We start from the raw sequence: 22,826 nt of genomic DNA, 5'->3' as shown, positions 1-22,826 counted from the left end.
AGGTTCACCCACAGGTGGCGTTACTGGACCACGAGAGTGGACATCGCCCGACCCAGGGAGCGTGCAGTGACTTTCGTCGCCCGTAGAGTGAGGTCCGTCGCCAAACACAGTTCCTGCATAACGCCCTGGTCAGAACTACCCTCGTGCAGCTCCATGAGTGCCTTGGCCTGGTGGACCTGCAGGAGCACTATGGCTGATGCACTTCCGGGAAGAAAGGCACTGGGGCGGGGCATGAGAACCAGCGCGGGCCGTCCCGAGAAACCAATCATCCAACCGTGAAGGTTCGGGACGTGGTGGAGGGTTCCGCTCAAGCCCCGCACTTGCGGCGGCCCGGGCAAGCATAGCCGTAAGCTCTGGGTCGGACTCGGGCAACGCTGTCACACCCGAAGGGGGCAACACAGCCGAATCTTCATCCTCGGAGCCCATTAGCTCATCCTCCAATGCAGTGACCGACATCTGGTCCTCCGCCGGAGCCCCAAAAGAGACGTCTGGCGCTCCGCGCGGGAGGTCAGCACGCCCTTCCGGAAACTCCACCGGCACAGTGGAGGGGGGAGGGGCCCGAGGAGCCGTGAGACCCGTCGGGTTTGCCCTGACCGTCACCCTCAGGTCCCCACCAGGGTCATCAGCCAAAGTAGCAGCCCTCTGCTTTGCAGCTGGAGGACCGCTAGATCGGGGGATGCACGATGGGGCTCCACCTCTTCTGAGGTACTGGAGTCTGGACCGTAGCACTGCGATGGTCATATTCCCGCAGTGGGAACATGACTCATCCACGAACGCAGCCTCAGCATGCCGAGCGCCCAAACATGTGCCTGTACGTGACAACGAACGTGCCCGTCAAGCGGAGACAGAAATTGACCGCACCCAGAAACACACGGTTTGAATGACATCTTAAAAAAGACGCAGGATCAAACCGTGTTGCTCTTTTGTGAATGGAAAGCTGCTCTTTTAGTGTGCTGAAGCACTCAGGGAGATGACCGCGGCTCCACACAGTTCGATCTGCAAGCCTGTGTGAGCTCTCAGTGATGGTGTGTATGTGTGTGTGTAACGCCCAGCGAACCAACAGGTTTTTGAATGGGAAACTCGCCCACAGAACCAACAAGCTCTTTTAGTCACTGAAGACTCGGTCTCTCGCTGAAGCGCCGTATCACCCGCACTGGCAGACTCTCAAACACTCAATTGATGACTCGTAGTCAAACACTCTTCGTAGGAAACAGTAACACTGCTCGGCTCCGAAGTAGAAAGCGCTGATCTACCATTCCACTTCCTGTTTTATACCCGCGCCGCAGGGCGGAGCATGAAATGCGTGGATCGCATGCCAAATTTTATTGGCTCGTTTTTAAACGCTCGAAGTAGGATTGGTCTCTAAAGTAAGATCCCATTCATCGGTTCAGTTCTGACGTACGTCGAACGTGACCGACTGAAAGGGAACAAGCGTTCTTGCGTCTATAAAATAGTGTTGCACAACTTCTTAACAAATTACACATCACTATGAATGATCTCGTCATAAATGGAAACCCGCACAGCAATGATCAACCTCTCCTACATTTTGCTTGGGAACTAATGTGGGTTCCCAAAGTTGACAGGCCTGCGTTCTCTGGATTTCTCTCAAGCGGAGCACTTCTACATTCCAATTGGTTGCCGCCGGACCGCGTCATAGCTCATTACCATAAAGTTGAGCTGATTTCAACTCTCCTCGACGCCCAAATCGTCCAAGACGCGCCACGCCACTCTCGCCGGAGCTCGGCACCCGGCTCCCATTGAAAATGAATGACTTGCGGCCACCTTGCCGCTCTCGCTGCTGGTGGTGTGAACACACAGTAAGTAGTCATGCTCTCGATGGATTCGTTGTCATACGGCAATTGACCTATCGATAAGCCCCGCCCACCTTAGTTTCTGTTGCTAACTCGGACAAACAAACGGATTTGCTATGTCTTACAATGACAGCTGTCAGTGTGAAAAGTCTGAAAACCATAGGTGAAACCTCATCCCAAGATGTTTTTGGACACAAAATGTAGCGTATACCCCGTCTGAATGATGACCAAACTTTACTGATGATTTATGATGTTTTATTAAATAATTTTTCACTCAAAAAAAAAAAAAAAAAAATTTGCCGTAAGAGCTGAACAAACAAAGCGTGTGCATTAATATCTCATTCACAAACTCTCTCTCGCTCCGTTGCATTATCATTAACATACACATCAAATTACACAAAAACACTCATACAACTAATAATAAACAAACATATACACAGACCATCTTTCCGTGGGTGCAGTTTATAACTGGTAAATCTGTATCTGCAAAACAACTCCGATAAACTGCGCCGAAGCTCTCCCTATCACTTCCTGTAAACTATAATCCCTATCAAAATAAGAGTCCCTCAAGATAGATAATATAGAACTTATTGTTCCGCACACCGGATAGGAAACACCGCGCCTCTGACATCCCACAGGCCGGTCTCTCACACCACGGTCGCATCAGTCTGTCAGCTACCATATAGGCAAAAGTTTACTTCAATAAAGAACAAAGTGGCATACATAAGTTCACTTACTTGAACAGCTAGCGGCTGTCTGAAAGACGTCTTTTTCACACTGCAGCGGGAGGAATTTCAAATGATGCATCACGTGAATCATATCCACCAACTACTACAGAAAAGCTACTGTTAACATGGAGATCACGCCAAAATAAGCACCGCCCAGTTGTAACAGTACATATTTTAAAATAAACTGTTAATTAGAAAAAAATATTTAATAAGGTTTTAACATGATTTTGTTGTGCTTAAACTAAAAGATATGGGAAACGAAGACTATTTTGTTTGTGAATTAGGATTTTTAATTATACATTTATTAAAAAAACAAACAAAAAATATTTTTTTATCTTATTAGGAAAATGTACATTTTGTTTAGGTCAAATTGATTTTGGAAATCTTAATGATTGTTGAGTTTTGTGAAGATTGCTGAAAACTAAATGTGAAATGCAGTGCCATAATTGCCCATAATCGCTACATCTGGCCCCATGATCTGGGCCACACACCTTTCCTCCACAAATCGGCCCAAATGTTGTCTGCCGTCATGAATGCAGTGCCATCATTGACACGCATAGCCCACAGTTGGCTGACACGATGCATGCCAGTGCCGGCAACATGCTAGCAGTGCCATCATGAAGCCACATTTGAGCCATGTCCGTTTGCTATGTGGGATGTTTAACCACAAAAAATTTGCAACACAAATGGTTTGCAAGTTAACAGAATGAAACCCTTTTCTATTTACATCATTGAATACGTTGCTTGATGGTCCTTTATGGAGTCGTGGGTACAGTCTATGGCTCCAAACTATGTTCTAATTATGAATCTGGCGATAGCATGAAAACCATTTTATCTCGGCTTGTTGAGGATTTCGGTAAGGGAACTGGATGTAGGTTGGGGCCAAGGAATGCATCCAACATTTGTCAAATATGTCATTTATAGGGTTTGACACCATGTTTAAAACTACAAAAATTATAAATTGAGTGGTTTTATAATTAAAGGAAACACAGGAAACATGTGGATTGCTTAATGCATACTGTGACACTCTAAAAAGGGTCATGAAACCCCAAAACACTTTTTTTTTTTAGATGTAAACAGATATGTATAGGCTGCACATCATTGAAAACACTAAGGGTACTCATTAATGGTATTCATATGTGAAAATAGTTATTTTTGCATTTTTCAGAGCGATTTCTGTCTTCCGGTTTGAAAAGTTTAGTCGGAGCAACGTCACAAATGCTGACGTCGGCGCGGCCTTTTCGGCCAAAGTATGGGCTGCTGGGCACATGCTGACGTCGACCGCTCCGAGTGATTCTCGATATATATTCATGACATAAAGCTCATTCTGTCCAATTCCTGCGCTGTAGAATGCATACAAGATAATTTAGTTAATATGCATGAGACAGTCACTTCTGTCAGGCTCGTCTTCCATCATTATTGTAAAGACATTGTTTTGGAAGCAGCGTGCAGAAAAGTCACGGAGGAAAGCTAGGCATTGTGCTGATACGAAGTAACGTAAAGGGCGCCGAGCGAGCTGTAACCAGCGACGTCTGTGGAAGCCTTTGCTACAAAGGCTCGGTAAAGTAAAATTAACTTGAGGAATCGCACGCTGAACCTGCAAGCGTTGACTATTTAATTTATGTCAGGAGTGCAAAATAAGTAGTATCTGTAGGCCGATGAACAATATTTTTGATGAAATATCAACACGAATCAAGAGCCACGTCCTCTCCGTTTTATATGTGGTCATAGACATGCACTAGACCGCATGTGTTCGTGCTCTTAGGGTGCGTTCACACTTGTCATGTTTGGTTCGATTAAAACGAACCCTGGTGCGGTTGCTCGGTTAGTGCGGTTCATTTCAACATATGTGAACGCTGCCACTCGAACCCTGGAGCGCACCAAACAAGCGGACCGAGACCGCTAAAAAGACGGGTCTCGGTCCGCTTCCAAACCAACTCTGGTGCGGTTCGATTGATATATGAACGCAACACGGACCAAAGACATGTAAACGGACCAAAAACCGGACGTATAATGTCACAAGATGCCACGCATAATGCAGCTGATTTGACGACGCGGAAAGATCGGTGTACGTTATCCAAAATGAGTAACTTTAACGTTAGAGGGCAAACGTAGAGCAACGAGGAAGAGCCTCATCAACATTTGGTCTGACGAGCATGTTTCGAAAATGCTAGAAAAAACACACAAAAAGCATACCTGGCTCTTCTCATCAAAGTTCCTGTGTTGCCCATTATTAGCAGGTACAGACGACAGAACGGCCGTCTCTTTTGCACAACGGAGGAAATCCTGCTGCTGTTTTGAATGTTTTGAACATTTTATGAGCTCTTCATGAGTTCTCAGCGGGTAAAAATAATGCCACATGTACACGCATAAAATGATCGCGTTTAATCCAGCACACAGCGTTGTTTTGAATGTTGTGAACATTTCATGAGCTCTTCATGAGTTCTCTGGTAAAAAATAATGCCATATGTACACGCATAAAATGCCCGCGCGTGTAATCCGCACACAGCATTGTTTTGTATGTTCGGTAAGCGAGCTCCTACGTCATATAAACCGACCAATCAGGTTGTGAGCGTCTCCCTGTGCCTTTGGTTCGGTAACTTTAGGTTCGCTGTTAAAAATGCCCGTGTGAACGCTAAGCGGACCAGGACTATTATGTTTGTTTTTTTTGTTTTGGTCCGGACCAAACTAACCAAACGAACCGAACTACAAGTGTGAACGCACCCTTAGTGAAACAATGTGCTGCATTATTTGGACAAATATAGATTTAGCTGCCGAGTGACAGCGCGGATCGTCACAGCAACCCAGCGCGCGTCGCTCTGTGCTTCAGATGCGCGGTCGAGACTATGAAGCCTCAAACCGATCTAGAATTACACATCTCTGTTGCAGCGCATGTTCGTGGGTGGTTCATGTTCTCTTATCACGTCGGCGCGTTGTTCATCTTGCCAAACAGCGTGCATATTTGGACAAATATAGTTTTATCACATTTGCAAAATATTTCGTCATGCAGAATAACATTTATTTTCATTTCTCACTGAATTATGCTGATTTGAAGAGCTGAATGATTTGGGATCTCTGCTGCACGCCACTCATAGCTCTCTCATTCGCTGTACTCATCCCTCATTTAATCTCACTGTGGTAATGCCAACGTGAGCCAAGAACATGTCTCAGAACCGCTGTAACTGCTGCTATTGGTATCGCTAATCTTAATGCACCTACTGACACTCCCCTAATTATGCAAGCCATTCCCTCTTTCCACACAATACCATCCCACCTTTTCACAGTCGACCACTCCCCTTTTAACAAGCCTTTTCAAATCGAAGTTGTGAAAAAACACCGCTGCAGCAGGGGGGTTTCAGGACCCTTTAAATACTGTTTTATGTGTAGTATCGCTATTCTATCACTAGATTCCCTACATAAACATGCTCAGAGGTGCTTATATTTACACACATTTCTCCGTATAAGTAAAAGTTGGTAGATCCCACTTTGCGTGAAACTGTTCTTATGCACTCAATTTGCACAAATCTGTGCGTATGCACCATTGATAAATGAGGGCCCTGGATAATGGATAGGGGATGGTGACTCAAAAACCACTGGGAACCACTGAGATGGACTGCTATAGTTTAAAGTTTAGTTTTGAGTTTAAAGGGATATTTCACCAAAAAAATTAAATTTGATGTTTGTCTGCTGACCCCCAGGGCATCCAAGATGTAGGTGTGTTTGTTTCTTCAGTAGAACACAAATGAAGATTTTTAACTCCAGCCGTTGCTCGTATAATGCATGTCAATGAGGTGTATTTAGAATTAGACCCCATTGTAGTAAATCAATTGTTGTTAATCTCTAAACTCTTTTATTTTCATTTGCAGATGATGAAGATACATCGTCAGATTCAGGAAGTTTGAGAATCTTGCTGTTTGGAAGGACAGGAAATGGAAAGAGTTCCACAGGAAACACAATCCTCGGAAAAGATGAGTTTCACAGTGAAGATAGTAAACGCTTGGTGACCACTACTAGTCAGAAAGGAGTTTGTGAAGTTAATGGTAAATCAGTCACTGTTGTTGATACTCCAGGACTCCTTAACACCTCACTGAAATATGAAAAAGTGGTGGAAGAAATGATGAAAAGTGTTTCTCTGTCCGCTCCTGGACCTCATGTGTTCATTATTGTGGTGAGTTTGGGAAGAATCACCCAAGAGAAGCAAGACACTTTAGACATGATAAAGATGATCTTTGGCCCAGAAGCAGCAAAGTTCAGCATTGTTCTCTTCACTAGAGGAGATGATCTGAAAGGACAAACAATTGAAGAACATGTAGAGACAAGTACGAATGAGGAACTCAATAAACTGATAAGAGACTGTGGAAACAGATTCATGGCCTTTAATAACAGAGAAACACAAGATCAGACACAAGTTACTGAGCTCTTAAACATGATAGAAGAGCTGAAGAAATCTAATATGGGCCGATACTTCACTAATGAGATGTTTGAGGCGGCGATCTCCATTGAAAAGAGATGGGAAATGATAGAAGAGATGGATAGGAAAAATCAGACTCGAGTTAAAGAATTGAAAGCCAAATATGACATGGAGATCAAAAGCATGCAAAAGAGACTGGAGGAGAAGAAACAAAAGACAGATGAGGAAAGAGTGAAGCTGGAGAACAAGTTCAGAGAAAAACAGGAAACACTCTGGAGAAAGATTGAGGAGAAAGAAAAATCTCAGCAGGAGAAACAAAAGAAGGATAATCAAAAACGATCAGAAGAGGAAAAACAGCAAAGAGAGGAATATGAACAAAGAGTAGAAGAGATGGAGAGAGAGATTGAAAATCAGAGATTACAGTATGAAAAACAGCAAAAAGAAAGAGAAGAGGAAGATAGGAAGCGAGAAGAAGAATATAAACAAGATCAAGAAAAGATGAAAACTGAGCAGGAACACATCATGGCAGAGTTAAGAAGAAAACAGGAAGAGGAGATGAAAAAGAGATATTTATCGGAACAAAGGAGGAAGGAACAAGAAGAGAAAGAGAGAGAAGAATTGGAGAGAAAAATAAAAGAGGCTGAAGATGACAAAGAGAAACAAGAGGGAATTAAACGACAGCTGAGAGAATGGGAGGAAGAGACGGAAAGAGAGATGAGACAACGAGAAGAAGAGGAAGGAAAGATAAAAAAGAGACTTGAGGAACAGCTGAGAGAAAAACAAGAAGAACTGGAGAAAATGAGAGAGAGATTTGAAACTGAGAGAGAGGAACAAGAAGAGATGATAGAGGAGGAGAGAGAAAAACAGAAAAGAGAGAGTAAAGAAAAAGAGAGAGAATGTGAAGAAGAGAGAAATGAAATGAAAAGACGTTTTGAGCAGCTGGAGCGAGAGAGGAAAGAGGAGTGGGAGAGAAGAAAACAAGAGGAAAAAGAGAGAAGAGATAAGAGAAGGAAATGGGAGAAAATTATGAAAGATCTTGAACGAGAACAAGAAGAAGAGATCGAGAGAAGAGAAAGAGAGGATAAAGAAGCAATAGAAAGAGAAGAAAAAGAGTGTGATGAAATGAAACAGAAACATGAAGAGAGGATAGAGGAGATGAAGAAGAAACATCGAGACGAAATCAGAATACAAGAAGAAGAACTGTATGAATTCAGAAAGAGGAAAGATCGGCACGTTCAGGAGCTCAAAGAGAGGCTTAAACAACTATATAAAGAGAATTGCTCATTTTTTCAGGCCATAAAGCTCATGATCTCATCCTAATTTTTTTAGTCGCAACACCTCTGACTGACACTAAAAATTATAAATCCTGAACGTTTTTTTTTTATTATTGAAAAAATTTACAATGGAAAACACCTGCAGTAGTTTCAATGTGTAATGTCATTGAATCATTTAAAAATATAACAGTAAAAGAGAATATATCAGAAATTAACTTTTAATTTAAATAATCCAATTATTTTTAGATATTTCAGTGATGCTTCAGATGAACATTATATTACAGCCTCTGACAGTGCCTCACAAGCTCAGCTACTTTTAAATACATCTTGTGTGCTCATAATAGCAGCTTGTACTAGGGCTACACGATATTGGAAAAAAATTACATTGCAATATTTTTTCCCCCAATGATATATATTGCCATATTGAGAGCTATCAATCCAGGCTAAAGTCAATAATTACCATTCCGTGATATTAATAATTTCACTAATAAGCAAGCTTCATTACAAGTGACAAAAAGACATGTTGGAAAGTATGTGCAAACACGAAACTAAACCTCCAGTAGGTGGCAGCAGATGACCGCCTTAACAAGTGAGTCACTGAGTCGTTCATTCAAACGATTCATTTAAACGCTGAATCGTTCACACTTGTTGCTGTGAGTGAGACGTGTTACGGGTCTGCTGTGAACGACTATCACTGCTGAAATAGAACAACAACACTAAATATTGCATCTAAAATGTAAGTGACTTTAAGTGAATGTTAGTTACTTGTTTATGGAGCTGTCATATGAAATCAGAGTCATTTTCAGTCGTGATGGTGTTCAGGAAAACGCTCTAGTGTTGTGATTTCTCCTCGAGAGGCTGCACGAGCGTCAACAGCACGACCTTATTATCATCAGTTCATTATATATTATTATCCACTATCGATCGCCACTTACACTAAATGAATGCACAATCATTCTTGCATTTTGGTGATTCGCTAGTTATTTTTTGTTTTAATCCGGCTCTTGTCCGTCAGTCAAGTAAAATTCTCTTTCATTTGTCCCTTCAAAACACCCACGTCCTGGACAAGCGTTAATGTCGAGCCCTGCTTTGTATTCGTCGTAAAGATCTTTGTGGAGCCGATTTAAGTGATCAGACAAATTGGTGGCGTTTTCTTGTTTTGTGGCCACAAGACACTCCATGTAAAGTACCTCTTTTTGTTCAACATCCTCCTTTATGTAGCCGAAGTAGTCTCAAAGAGATGATTTCTGGTACGAACCTTTTTTTTTCTCTTTGGATCCTCTTCGTCGCGCATTTTAGCAGTGAATGTTTGGCGGTGAGCAGCGGCACAGCGAACCAATCACTGTGCAGGCGCGTGCATGTCACTCCAGCAACAAACTCGTGTTTACTGTGTGCTGCCGTTCTCTTAATACACCATGGGCTACTACCCTTCACATCGCATGTTCCGGCGATGTGACTATCGCACACGCGCACATCGCGATGTCGATGTTAAAACAGAATATCGTTCAGCCCTAGCTTGTAGTGTTGTAGATGCAGGACGAAGATGACTCGAGATTTTATCTCAAGACCAGTCAAGACCACAGCTGAGAGCATTAAAAAAGAGCAGAGAACTCCACCCCGTGCGCACTTCTCTCTGTCTTCAAAATCAGCACCTTCTTAGCTCTTTCTCATATCTCACATATTAATCATTATCAAAAGTTCAGAAGACCGAATCCATGTTGAACGTTGCGCATTCGGACAATTATTTTCCCTGAATTACCACGATGTGAATTGCGCTCAAAAAAATGTGTTGCAGGTCTGAATGACAGGAAAGGATGCATATTTACAAATGACATGAAGTTGACCAGACAAAACATGAAACATTTTGTGTTCATATTGTCTGCAATGAAATACAAGTCAAAGTAATTTTAGAAATCACTTCTTTTTTATTTTATCTGCACATTCCATACTGTCCCAACTTTTTCTGATTTGGGGTTGTATTCAGAATAAAAATATGTAGGACTACTTCGCAAAACTATATTTTTTACATAATTGCTAAAATTTAATGAACAATTTGATTGACAGCATGGTTCATGAGGCAAAGTTGTTCAGTATGAGGAAATCTATCAAATGATATCAATAGTGTGGATGTGTAAAACACCACGCGATTACAGAGGTGTAACAAAAACTGTTAGCGCCACCTAGTGGCCAATTTAATTCAAAAGAGATTGTTGTAATCCTAGACTTACACACCTGCTGCTCATTAAGTGATCCTGAAGAAATCGATGAAGGTGTTTGATTATTGCTGGAGCTCTACAGGAATAGATTTGAATAGATTTTGACCTTGGCCTGTATGTATACTTCTCAGAAATGCTCAAAAAATGAGTCTGTTTTACAAAGAAGCTAAAAGCAACTTTCAGTAAAGTCTAAGACTGATTCTTAAGTGCTGACTGGAATGGAATGGAATGGACTGCATTTATATAGCGCTTTTATCCAAAGCGCTTCACATGTTGCCTCACATTCACCCATTCACAAACCGACGGCGATGTCAGCCATGTAAGGCACCATCCAGCTCGTCGGGAGCAGCTGGGGTTAGGTGTCTTGCTCATGGACACTTCGACACTTGGTCAGGTGGAACCGGGGATTGAACCACCAACCTTCTGGTTTGTAGACAACCTACATGAACCACTGAGCCACTGCCGCCCGCGTGGCACAAGTGCAGCAAACTAAGGACTACAGTGATGTCAATGAAAAATGGCTGCCCTCAACCTCTGCATCAGCCAATAGTGAGGCTGGAAGGGTGAATTCACATCAGCATGACCAATCCTTTTATATTATTATAGTACAATTATTTAATAAAGACAGTTCATTTAATATTTACATTTATTTTAAAATATTGCATCATGCAAAATGATCAGGTATTAGTATTGATGTTGAGGGGTCCTGTTCTATTGATAAAGCCTTTTATTGAGTAAAATCTACTTGGTCTTTAAAGCAATCGTTTTGCATTGCTATAATATGTAAATCAGATCACTGTTACAACGGAAATGCAATAGAGAAATTACTACTTGCAGGAAATGTGCTAGTAGAAAATTGCATCAATCAACAACTTAAATTAGTTAACCTGAACACAAATCCAGGATATTTCACGTAAAATAATTGTCTAGAGCAATCAGTTTGCAAGTAATTATACAAAATTAACTTTCTCTTGGTAATTTTTAGAGACATTAAAGCAACACTGGGTAACTTTTGCTCTCGGGGTCCCCCTACAGTTGGGGAAAAAATAATGTCCTCAACTACTGTCGTAAGCTCAGTCATCCTACATCAGGGGATGCCATCGCGTGTGCATTTGTTGACATGACAGCCCTGATAGCCCTGAACTAGTGATGCGCGGGTCGTCTCATAACCCGCGGACCCCGTATGTCGATTTAATGGTCGCGGGTGCGGGGCGGGTTGTAAAAATATATACAGTGGTGCGGGGCGGGCCAAATAACTTCATAAAAGCGTCCCGCGGGTCGGTGCAGCACTAACAGTTCCCCTGAACACTGCAGGAGGAGTTCACATGCAGGTGTTCTTCTGGCGGCACGTGTGAAATGTCTTCATCCCAGGTACAGTCAGTGGCTTATGCTTAAGCATGTCATATGAATATCATTTCATGGGTTTTATTTTTTTCAAACGCCAAATAATCACGATGCTCACGTTTACAAGCCAGCGTCATTATAGTAGTCTATTGGTTAGCGTTTTCCAGAATCTATATGATACTTCAGTTCAGTGTTTGAGTGGTCGGTAATCACCGTAACAAGCAGGACAGCATCGGTCGGCCACGCCTCCTTCAGCTCACGCCGACGAGCAAACGCTGGTCACATGTTGATCCTCGTCCGGCCTTTAATCCCAGCACTCTTTCGTTTCCTCTTATTGCGTTCCTCCAACAAAACCTTTTATTTCTTATGTGTCTGTGCTGCTTCGGACATGACTATATTATCCGACGAACAAAGTTGGGCTCGCACGTCCGAATGTAAGGAAGTGTGTGTGTTGGTGGAAGTGACGTATATGCCGTAAAGCAGTCGAATTTTGTAGTTCTTTTTGTTCTCGGGTTACTACCCGAAACCTGAAGTTTAAAAGTACGATTAAAAACGATACAGACCCCATCAGGCTATGGCAGACGTGTCATTCAACCTATTGTAAGTCGATTTATCATCACAAGAGTCTTGAAAATATATTATGAAGTTTGAAAAGTTACCTAGTGCTGCTTTAAAAGACAAAAGAGATAAAAACACGAAAAAAATCAAAGAATGCAAAATGCCTGAGTTTGCTACTCATTTTATGCATAATCTGATTCAATCCAGTACGCCATTTTAAAATGGATGTTAATGTCTTTGCTTTTGTTTTCTCTGTTTATTCAGCAGATTTGATCAGATCAGTTATTACAGAGAGAAAATATTTATAATCATATAATTATTTATTATACATTGTAACCATTTAATCATTTATCGTATTACTATTTGTCTAGCTCTTGTAAAGTTTGCTATTGTTGTTTAATCTTATGATTGTGTGATCTCAAGAGATGATGTGATGTTCTTGTGTTAGAGATCAGAGAAGAATTTTTTTAACGTCACAGGACGATGTTGTGAAGCACTCATTTTTCTGTAGCTTTTGCTTTGCTATAATAACATTTGATGTATGAGGATCACATGTACTAATGTACTATTCTCCTTTCTCTCCATCTGATTTTTCTGTATCTTACTAAAGGGCTAAGGTCCCTTTTCAGAAAATGCAATTTTGACCTGTTTTCTGTTTTACTGTCAGAGGCGAAGAACTGGAAACAAGAACGATCAAACACACACATACTATATAAATATTGAGAGAGTTAGTCTCTCTTTGCTCTACTGATCAATAAAAAAGAACATTAATATTCTTCACCTCTGGCTTTTGTCTCTTCCTTCAAACTTGTCCAACATGTGGATAGACAGGGTTTGATATGCCTAATTATACAACGCCCTAAAAGTGTGTACTCTATCTTTGAGAAGTGTGCAGCAGAAGAGTAAACAAGCTATCATTTAATTTCCAACCATATTGGAGTGTCACATGTCTAGTCTTCGTCTCCTGTGTTTTTCCCCCTGTACTTCCTGGTTTAAGTTTTGTCACATGTTCCTTTGTTCTAGTTCCCTTTCGGGGAACTCGAGCTGCGTCGAAATGCTGTGAGAACGCCTCTGCGTTAATGCGTCGTGAAGCGCGTGTAGAACCAATCCATCGGGAGATCGATCGTCGCCGACGTGATGACGTCATCGACCGGAGAAAACGTCCACGAACACAAACAGGAACTAGCTTCTGTGCCTTCAGTAAGCGATCTGTGTGAACCTGTCTGTCTATTTGGTGTTTTTGTCTGTCCATTATAGAGAATTTTCCACCTTTGTTAAATATATCTGATATATATTTTATAACATAAAGAGAAAAAGGAGATTATGGCGAGTGAACAGCATTTCACAGTGTGTTCATCCCTGCCCTCAAAAAATATATATATATTGCGTGTGGGAAACACACTCATTGTGTATGGCTGTTTGGGAGCACAGCACGCTCAGGCAGCCCTTGAGGGGGCCGCTTGCGAGCATTTTTTGAGCGGCTTCCGTTAAGAATGCTGCGCTCCCGCCGGGCACTCTTCGAGGAGGGTGCTTCGGTTCGTCTTCCCTGCGGCTCGGTCCCGCTGCTGCCGAGGCATTGCGGTGGCTTCAGTCGTGGGGTTCACACATGGACTTTACAGAGGGGTTTGAGACGGGCCCAGCCTTATCTTAGCCCTCACCTGTATCGTCCAGTGCCTTGTCTCGGGGTTTGGAAGCCCGCTCTGAAGTCTCTTCCTCCCCGGGCGGGGCACCGGTGCTCCAACTATCCAGCTCTGAGGAGGTGGACGTTGAGAGCATCGCGGCTGAAGACTCGCCACTTCAGTCACCCGCTAGTGAGTTGAGGTTCTCACGAGAGCTGTGGCCAGGTTAAATATAAAAATAAAAAACGACTGGCTGGCGGAAATATCTGAATCCCATCGAAATCAGAGAAAAAGAAATTAGATGAGCGATTCCTGCCCTCTCGTGCAGAACATCAACGTCCTGCCATTCTTCCCCGACCTGCACACCGAGGTGTCTAGGTCATAGAGGAAACCGGTATCATATAGAGTGTTCAGCCCACATACATCTGCATATAGTAATATATTAGGGCTGAGACACTATGGTTATGGGGCGATGCCGAAGATCGAAGAGACGCTTGCGAGCTATCTCTCGCCTTCAGCTGCATCATCCCTGGCATTTCCCCTCCGAAGGAAGTCGGTGCTTACCTCAGCACACGGTACCCGTCTTCCTTCGGTGCCCACAGGGGGCCGCGCTGCTAACCCCGCCGCAATGTCGGGGCGCAGAGGGTCTCTGCGGGCCACCTGAGGGTAACGATAATAGAGGTACCTTGAACTTTGACCCTGTTATAATAATAATAATAATAATAATGCGTTCAATTTATATAGCGCTTTTCAAGGCACAGAGTGCCTGAGGCTAGGAGCGTCAGGACGCTGTGGGTAGTCCCCTCCGAAGGGAAACGGTGTTTACCTCTGCCTACGGTACCCGATGTCCTGCGGCGCCCTCTGGGGGGCGCGCTGACAACCCCACCGCAATGCCGGGGCGCAGACGGTCCCCGCGGACCACTAGAGGGTGGTCCGCTCCCCCTTCGGGGGTCTCCCGAGCAGTCAAGTCAGTCGTTCCCTGCCGGTCCGCCGCTTCAGAGCACTGTGCTTGCTGTTCAAAGTACACCAGAGGCCAGCCTCGAGAGGCTGGTTCCCTTAGTAGATTTTCTAGACGAATGGAAACGTCTATCAAATATATCTCGTTGGGTCCTGCAGATAATCGAAAGGGGGTACGCCATTCAATTTAAAAGGCGGCCACCTCCTTTCAGCGGTGTCCTACCTACAGAGGTGGGCCCGGAGCAGGCTCTGGTGATGGCACAGGAAGTAGAGACACTCCTGCGAAAGGGGGTTATAGAGAAGGTTCCTCCTCCCAGCAGGGAGTCTGGATTTTACAGCCGTTACTTCATCGTGCAAAAGAAGGATGGGGGCTTACGCCCGATATTAGATCTGCGTCTATTAAATCGGTCAGTGGAAAAGAGATGCGTATTTTCATGTCTCCATCCTTCAACATTACAGGAAGTTCCTGAGGTTTGCCTTCGGGGGAGAGGCATACCAATATCGGGTACTTCCCTTCGGTCTAGCACTGTTATATCGGATGGCGGTTCAGCATCGAGATGCTGTTCTCGCACACATGTCGAAATTGGGGTTGAGGCTGAACGCCAAGAAGAGTGTGCTTTCTCCGGCTCAGAGAACCACTTTTCTAGGTGTGAGCTGGGACTCGGTAATTATGCGGGCGCAATTATCGCCAACACGCATAACATCGATCCTGGCAGCAGTCAAAGAACAGAAGCTAGACCGGGCCGTCACTGTGAAGCAGTTCCAGAAACTGTTAGGTCTCATGGCAGCAGCGTCCAACGTAATACCTTTTGGCCTACTGAACATGAGGCCGCTACAGTGGTGGCTCAAAACAAAGGGATTCTCCCCGAGGGGAAATCCGCTCCGCACGATCAAAGTCACGCGGGGATGCCTACGTGCTCTGGTCATGTGGATAAACCCGGGGTTTCCATCCCAGGGTCCCGTGTTGGGGGCTCATGTTCGTCGCGTAACGCTAACGACAGATGCCTCTCTCATGGGCTGGGGTGCGACCATGAGTGGCCTTTCATCCCAGGGTCTATGGCAGGAACATCAGTGGCACTGGCACATAAATCGGCTAGAGATGCTCGCAGTGTTTCTTGCATTGAAACAGTTTCTGCCTGACCTCAGGGGCCATCATGTGTTAGTCAGGGCAGACAATCACCAGGGGGGTCTGAGGTCCCGTCCATTGGACAAATTGGCACGTCGGATCCTCCTGTGGGCCCAGGGGAAATTGCTGTCCATCAGAGCAGTATATATCCCAGGGGTCCTAAATCAGGAAGCGGACATCCTGTCGAGGCAGGGGCCGAGGCCCGGGGAGTGGAGACTCCACCCCGAAGTGGTGGAGCTCCTATGGAAGGAATATGGGAAAGCAGAGATAGACCTATTTGCTTCGGCGGAGTGCACTGTCCTCAGTGGTTCTCTCTGTCCCATCCAGCCCCGCTGGGGTTGGATGCCATGGTACAGGAGTAGCCGAGGCTGCCCCTGTACGCAATTGTCTTGCTTCCAGGAGTTCTGGAGAGGGTACGCCGGGACGGGGCCCAGGTACTTCTAGTGGCTCCGTACTGGCCGACCAGAATTTGGTTCTCGGACCTGATATCTCTCCTGGAAGGCTCTCCGATGGAGATTCCGACCAGGAGGGACCTACTCTCTCAGGCGGGCGGGAGATTCCTGCACCCACGCCCAGAGTTGTGGAAACTGTGGGCCTGGCCACTTCATTGCGGGTAAGCTTTATTGATGCCATTAGAAAATAATAATAGTAATAATAATCTAATGCAAATACTCGCTGACGTTGACAATGCTCTGATAAAACAGCTCACTCGCACGTCAGCTCCGCTTTTGTTTACACTGATTCATTGCGCTCTTGCTCGTATATTTTGTATAGAATCATGATGTTTGTATGAGTCAGGGATGAAGTACGACATGTCTACCATCTAGTGGAGGGGAGGTTGAATGAAATTTGACACCCTATTTGACAAAATCGGCCGTTTTATTCAGTGACGCATCTTGTCGAGTAAACTTGACCGTGGCGCCAAGAGGGTTAATAAAGATCCTTTGAGTTTGGAAGTCTTGGAATCTCCTTCAGTGTGACATCAGCACGTAACAGAGAGAAAAGATGTAGGACATTTTAAGTTTTATGCGAAGAACTCTCCTCATATTTTTGCATAATGGTGTGTTTTAAAGGTAATGCTCAAACGGATCTTTATAAAAGTTCAAGAAGGTCCAAGTTACTGTTGGACCTTCTTTATAAAACTGTTCTCCTGAGTTGTAAGTCGCTTTGGATAAAAGCGTCTGCTAAATGCATAAATGTAAATGTAAACTAACTTGTCAACGATATCGGTGTCCTCCGAGCTGGTCGTGAGCTGAGTTTTCTTCATTCTCGCTCCACTTAACTCCGATCCTCCAAACCTGTCAGTCACTGACTGTAAACAACAGAGTGCAGCACCCAGAAGCCCGGTCTGCAATACACATGCGCAGAATTACGCATAGCGCGTAAGCATTATATCGAGAACTTATCGAACTGCTGTTATTATTTTATTGAGGAAAATTATATCGTGATAATTATCGTTACAGTTTTATCGCCCAGCCCTACACCATTATCATATGTATTTATTATTACTGACTTCTTAAAATAGTGTATTTTGTTTTTCCAAATAAAATTGAAGAGGGTTTTATCAACAGACCTACATATTTTGTTGTCCACATACAGAGAGAGTGCAGCATATAACCTAGAAATGCCCTCAGCCTTAGCAAGTAGTACTCTGCCTCTCAAGGTCAAGTCTCTCTGCAACCATGCGTTAAATCTTTTTTGGGCTTTTATTGGTACCAGCAGCCATATCACCCTGTAGCCCAAGACTGGTTTCCCACTGAAGCGAAGCAGGGCTGAGCTTGGTCAGTACTTGGATGGGAGACCAACTGGGAAAACCAGGAGCTGCTGGTAGAGGTCTTAGTGAGGCCAGCAGGGGGTGCTCACCCTTTGGTCTGTGTGGGTCCTAATGCCCCAGTATAGTGATGGGGACACTATACTGACAAAGAGCACCGTCTTTCAGATGAGACGTTAAACCGAGGTCCTGACTCTCTGTGGTCATTAAAAATCCCAGGATGTCTTTCGGAATAAAAGAGTAGGGGTGTAACCCCGGCATCCTGGCCAAATTTGCCCATTGGCTTCTGTCCATCATGGCCTCCTAATAATCCCCATATCCTGATTGGCTTCATCACTCGGTCTCCTCTCCACCAATCAGCTGGTGTGTGGTGAGCGTTCTGGCGCAATATGGCTGCCATCGCATCATCCAGGTGGTGCTGCACATGCTGCCCCCTTCTATGTAAAGCGCTTTGAGTGCCTTGAAAAGCGCTATATAAATTGAACGCATTATTATTATTATTATTATTATTATTATTATAACAGGGTCAAAGTTCAAGGTACCTCTATTATTTAGATTTTTAGTGATCATGATGCGTAAATATGTAACTTCAGATCTAACTGGAATATTGTAAAAGGAGGGTGCTGTGCAATCTTTAATAGACAACAACTCACATTGACTTATGTTTAGAATAAGTCCTGAAGCTTTAGATAATAGTTTTATATTATCAATTGCTATTGGGATTTTGGAAGCATCTCTTAAAAATAAGGTCATCCGTTAAGTGGCTAATAATAACTTCCCGATCTGCTATGTGGATCCCCTGAATACCACTTCCACAGATAAACGTTGAGAGTAGCTGCAAACAAAGTAAAAATAAATAGGGGGAAACGGGACGCCCTTGTCTGACTCCTTTAGATAAAATAAACCTTGGGGAAATGCCATTTTTTTTATTTAATCGAACAAATTCCATTATTGTAAAGGGTTTGAATTACTTTATAAAACATATTACCAAAACCAAAACTATGTAATAATTTAATAATAAATCGGTGCACTAAAGAATCAAACGCCATATATATAAATCTAAAAAAAGAATGAAGCTGTCCTTCTGTATCAATTCTGAGTAATCTAATAAATCAAGAACCAATTTTATATTATTAACAATATGCCTTTTATTCATGAAACCAGATTGTCTCATTGATTTCAGAACTCAGTACAGATTTCAGTCTTTTAGAAAATATTAGAGCTAAAATTGTATAATCATTGTTGAGTAGAGATACCGGGGCGCCAATTGTCAATTTCAATTTCACTAGCCGCGTTTCCATTACCTTCAAATTGCGCAAATTGAAATTGCGAATTGAAAATACGCCCAATGGAAACGCTGCAATTTCACAAAAACTCCCATATATCACAAAAAAGTTATCATGAGGTGGTATTTCCTTCAAATCGAAAAAGGACATTTTCGCAAAACTGCAATGGAAACGTTTTTTTTTTTTTTTTTTTTTTGCATTTACATGTCACCTGTTGCGGTGACGCATTGCTGCAACTAGCGGTGTCCATGGTTAACCGATTAACCAATTAACCATTAAAAATTGCGTAACCGAGTGAAACATTTTGCTCGGTTTAGTGGCGTCAATGACGTGCTTTGAATTTAGTTGTAATATATTTTTGCACCACAAGAGACCGCCAGAGCGCTCCCAGACATTTGCAATATCCACAAGAAGTCATGACCAGCTTTCTAACATGAAGCGGGCAAAGAAAAGTACAAGCGTGGGAGCACTTTAAAATTGAGAGTGACAAGATATCTTTAAACTCTTAAAACATTTATGATGTTCTAGTTTACTTCTGTGGAGTTGAGATATTTGTATCAGTCGCACTGAGACATTTCAAATGATATCAAACACATATAATACTGTATCGTGAGGATTGACACTGTAACGTCTCGGTTACGTATGTAACCCTCGTTCCCTGAAGGAGGGAACGGAGACGTACGTCAGAACTGAACCGACGAATTGGGATCTGAACTCAGAGACCTATCCACTTCGAGTGTATAAAAACGAGCCAATCGGAGATTGGCATGTGATCCGCACATTCCACGCTCCGCCCCGCAGCGCGGGTATAAATAGGAAGTGGAATGGCAGATCAATGCTTTTCTCAACTGAGGAGCCGAATACGTGACTGGGCTCATAGCTGAAGCACAGCACCTGGCGATGGGACGTAGGTCTCCGTTCCCTCCTTCAGGGAACGAGGGTTACATACGTAACCGAGACGTTCCCTTTCAGTCGGTCACGTTCGACGTACGTCAGAACTGAACCGACGAATTGGGATCCCTCTGGAACACGCCAGGATGCTGGCCCTTCCAGCGTCCTGCTTGAGCACACTGGACCGTCTAGTATGGTACGGAAGTCAGGGCTCCAAGCAGGGAGGTCAGTCACTGCTGTTTCTGGAAGACCCACTTAGAGTGACCATAGACCACTGGGAAGCGTACTCTCTCAGAAGAGGTACGCTGCGGGGCCACGTCCTTCAGGGAAGGAGTGGTGGCGGAATACACATAAGGACTACCCTGGCAGGGTAGTGCAACATATGGCAGTCTCTGGGGTGGTTCCAACCTAATTGTAGGGGGTAAAGAACACGCCCAGAGACGACAGAGCGGAGCTCTGTCAAGGGAAAGACACGGGGCAGCCCGAAGGGTAGCAGGTACCGTGGAGGAATACACATATGGGGTTACCGTGAGGGAACCGCTACATATGGAACCCAGCCTACAACCACGTTCCACAAGCATACGGGTGCAGGCCTAGCGTCAGACGGTCTGCAATGTCTGACACCGCATGGGGGGACGGAGGAGCTCTACAGGGTTAGCCGGTTTCCCGGGGAACACAACTGGAGACAATAAACGCACGTATCCGGCCCAGAGGGCGGGAGTGGCGTTGCAAGCCGACACTTAGAACGGGCACTTAGCGCTCCTGGCCACCAGGGGCGAGGATGCGGGAAGATACCGGCTCTACACGTAGGATATAAAATCTAGCGAACGTGTTAGGTGTCGCACAGCCCGCAGCTCTACAAATGTCTGTCAGCGAGGCGCCTTGAGCCAGCGCCCAGGAGGATGCTACACTCCTAGTGGAGAGAGCTCGCAACCCGAACGGGCAAGGCACGTCTTGGGACTGGTAAGCCAAGACTATAGCATCCACTATCCAGTGGGCTAACCTCTGCTTGGAGACAGCCTTTCCCTTCTGCTGGCCTCCGTAACAGACAAAGAGTTGCTCTGAGGTCCGAAAGCTTTGGGTCCGGTCAATGTAAGCGCGAAGAGCGCAGACCGGACACAACAAAGCCAGGGCTGGGTCTGCCTCCTCCGAAGGCAGCGCTTGCAGGTTCACCACCTGGTCCCGGAAGGGAGTGGTGGGAACCTTGGGCACGTATCCAGGCCTGGGTCTCAGGATAACGTGAGTTACCAGGCCCGAACTCTAGGCACGATTCGCTGACCGAAAGTGCGTGCAGGTCCCCTACCCTCTTGATAGAGGCCAATGCACTCAGGAGCACTGTCTTCATTGACAAGATCTTAAGCTCAATTGACTCCAAAGGCTCGAAGGGAGGGCTCTGAAGTGCTCTGAGCACTAGAGCTAAGTCCCAAGAGGGTATCGAGGATGGACGAGGAGGATTTAGTCTCCTCGCACCTCTGAGGAACCTGACGATTAGGTCGGGCTTCCCTACGGACTTACCTTCAACTGCGTCGTGGTACGCCGCTATTGCGGCGACGTACACTTTGAGGGTGGAGGGAGACAGCCTTCACTCCAACCCATCTTGCAGGAAGGAAAGCACGACACCAATCGAACACCTTCGGGGGTCTTCCCGGCGGGAAGAGCACCACTCAACGAACAGGTTCCACTTCAGTACATAGAGGTGCCTCGTAGAGGGGGCTCTAGCTGAAGAGATGGTATCTACAACTGCTTGTGGTAGTCCATCTAGAACCTCCGCGTCCCGTCCAGGGACCAGACATGAAGATTCCAGAGGTCTGGACGCGGGTGCCATAGAGTGCCCCGTCCCTGAGAAAGAAGGTCCTTCCTCAGGAGAATGGGCCAAGGAGGGGCTGTCGCGAGGAGAGTAAGTTCTGGGAAGCAGGTCCGGTTGGGCCAATACGGCGCAACTAGCAAGACCTGCTCCTCGTCCTCCCTGACTTTGCACAGAACTTGTGCAAGAAGGCTCACTGGGGGAAACGCATATTTGCGTAGGTCCCGGGGCCAGCTGTGTGCCAGTGCATCTGTGCCGAGGGTACCCCCGGTCAGGGAATAGTACCACTGGCAATGGGTCGAGTCCGGAGAGGAAAACAGGTCTACCTGTGCAGCTCCGAACTGGTCCCATATCAGCTGGACCGCCTGGGGGTGGATTCGCCACTCTCCCGGAGGTACTGGCTGCCGAGAGAGCTCGTCGGCTGTCTGGTTGAGCGCACCAGGGACATGAATGGCCCGAAGCGACCTCAGCTACTTCTGACTCCACAGGAGCAGGTGGCGGGCGAGTTGGAACATGCGACGGGAGCGTAGACCACCCTGATGGTTGATGTACGCAACGGCCGCCATGCTGTCCGTACGGACCAGTACATGCTTGCCACGTAGCAGCCCCTTGAGGCGGCGTAGTGCCAAGTGTACTGCTAGCAACTCGAGGCAATTGATATGCCAATGCAATTGGGGTTCCATCCACAGACCCGCAACTGCATGCCCGTTGTACGTGGCCCCCCAGCCCGTGGATGAGGCATCCGTGAACAGCACAGCATGCCTGTGGGCACGGCCCGGAGAAACGTCATGTCTGACCAAGGACTGAAGGTTTAGCGGCAGTACAGAGTCACTGGGACCCGGTACTGGCCGCTCCGCCACGCCCACCTCGGGACTCGGTCATGAAGCCAGTGTTGGAGCGGTCTCATATGAAGCAATCCGAGCGGCGTGACCGCGGCTGCAGATGCCATATGCCCCAGGAGCCTCTGAAAAAGTTTCAGTGGGACCGCTGTTCTGCCTTTGAACATATTCAAGCAGTTCAACACCGACCT

At 45.2% G+C, this 22,826-nt stretch overlaps 1 protein-coding gene across 1 annotated transcript; it reads left to right on the top strand.

Annotated features, from left to right (window-relative positions):
* The first annotated feature begins 786 nt into the window (after positions 1 to 786).
* Positions 787 to 8,270, top strand: LOC137040787 (golgin subfamily A member 6-like protein 24). Its single transcript, XM_067416559.1, has 2 exons — positions 787 to 811; positions 6,406 to 8,270. Exons 1-2 carry the CDS (start codon positions 787 to 789, stop codon positions 8,268 to 8,270), a joined length of 1,890 nt encoding a protein of 629 aa, XP_067272660.1.
* Positions 8,271 to 22,826: the final 14,556 nt, after the last annotated feature.

The sequence above is a fragment of the Pseudorasbora parva genome, chromosome 14 (genome assembly GCF_024679245.1).
Source record: "Pseudorasbora parva isolate DD20220531a chromosome 14, ASM2467924v1, whole genome shotgun sequence".
Classification (NCBI taxonomy): domain Eukaryota; kingdom Metazoa; phylum Chordata; class Actinopteri; order Cypriniformes; family Gobionidae; genus Pseudorasbora; species Pseudorasbora parva.
The sequence above is the reverse complement of the archived record's forward strand: the minus strand, read 5'-3'. Positions and strand labels throughout refer to the sequence as shown.

Coding starts and splice junctions, on each gene's coding strand:
- LOC137040787 (XM_067416559.1), top strand. CDS start 787: ATGCCGAGCGCCCAAACATGTGCCT. Junction 812..6,405: donor GAGCGCCCAAACATGTGCCT/GTACGTGACAAC, acceptor TTTCATTTGCAG/ATGATGAAGATACATCGTCA.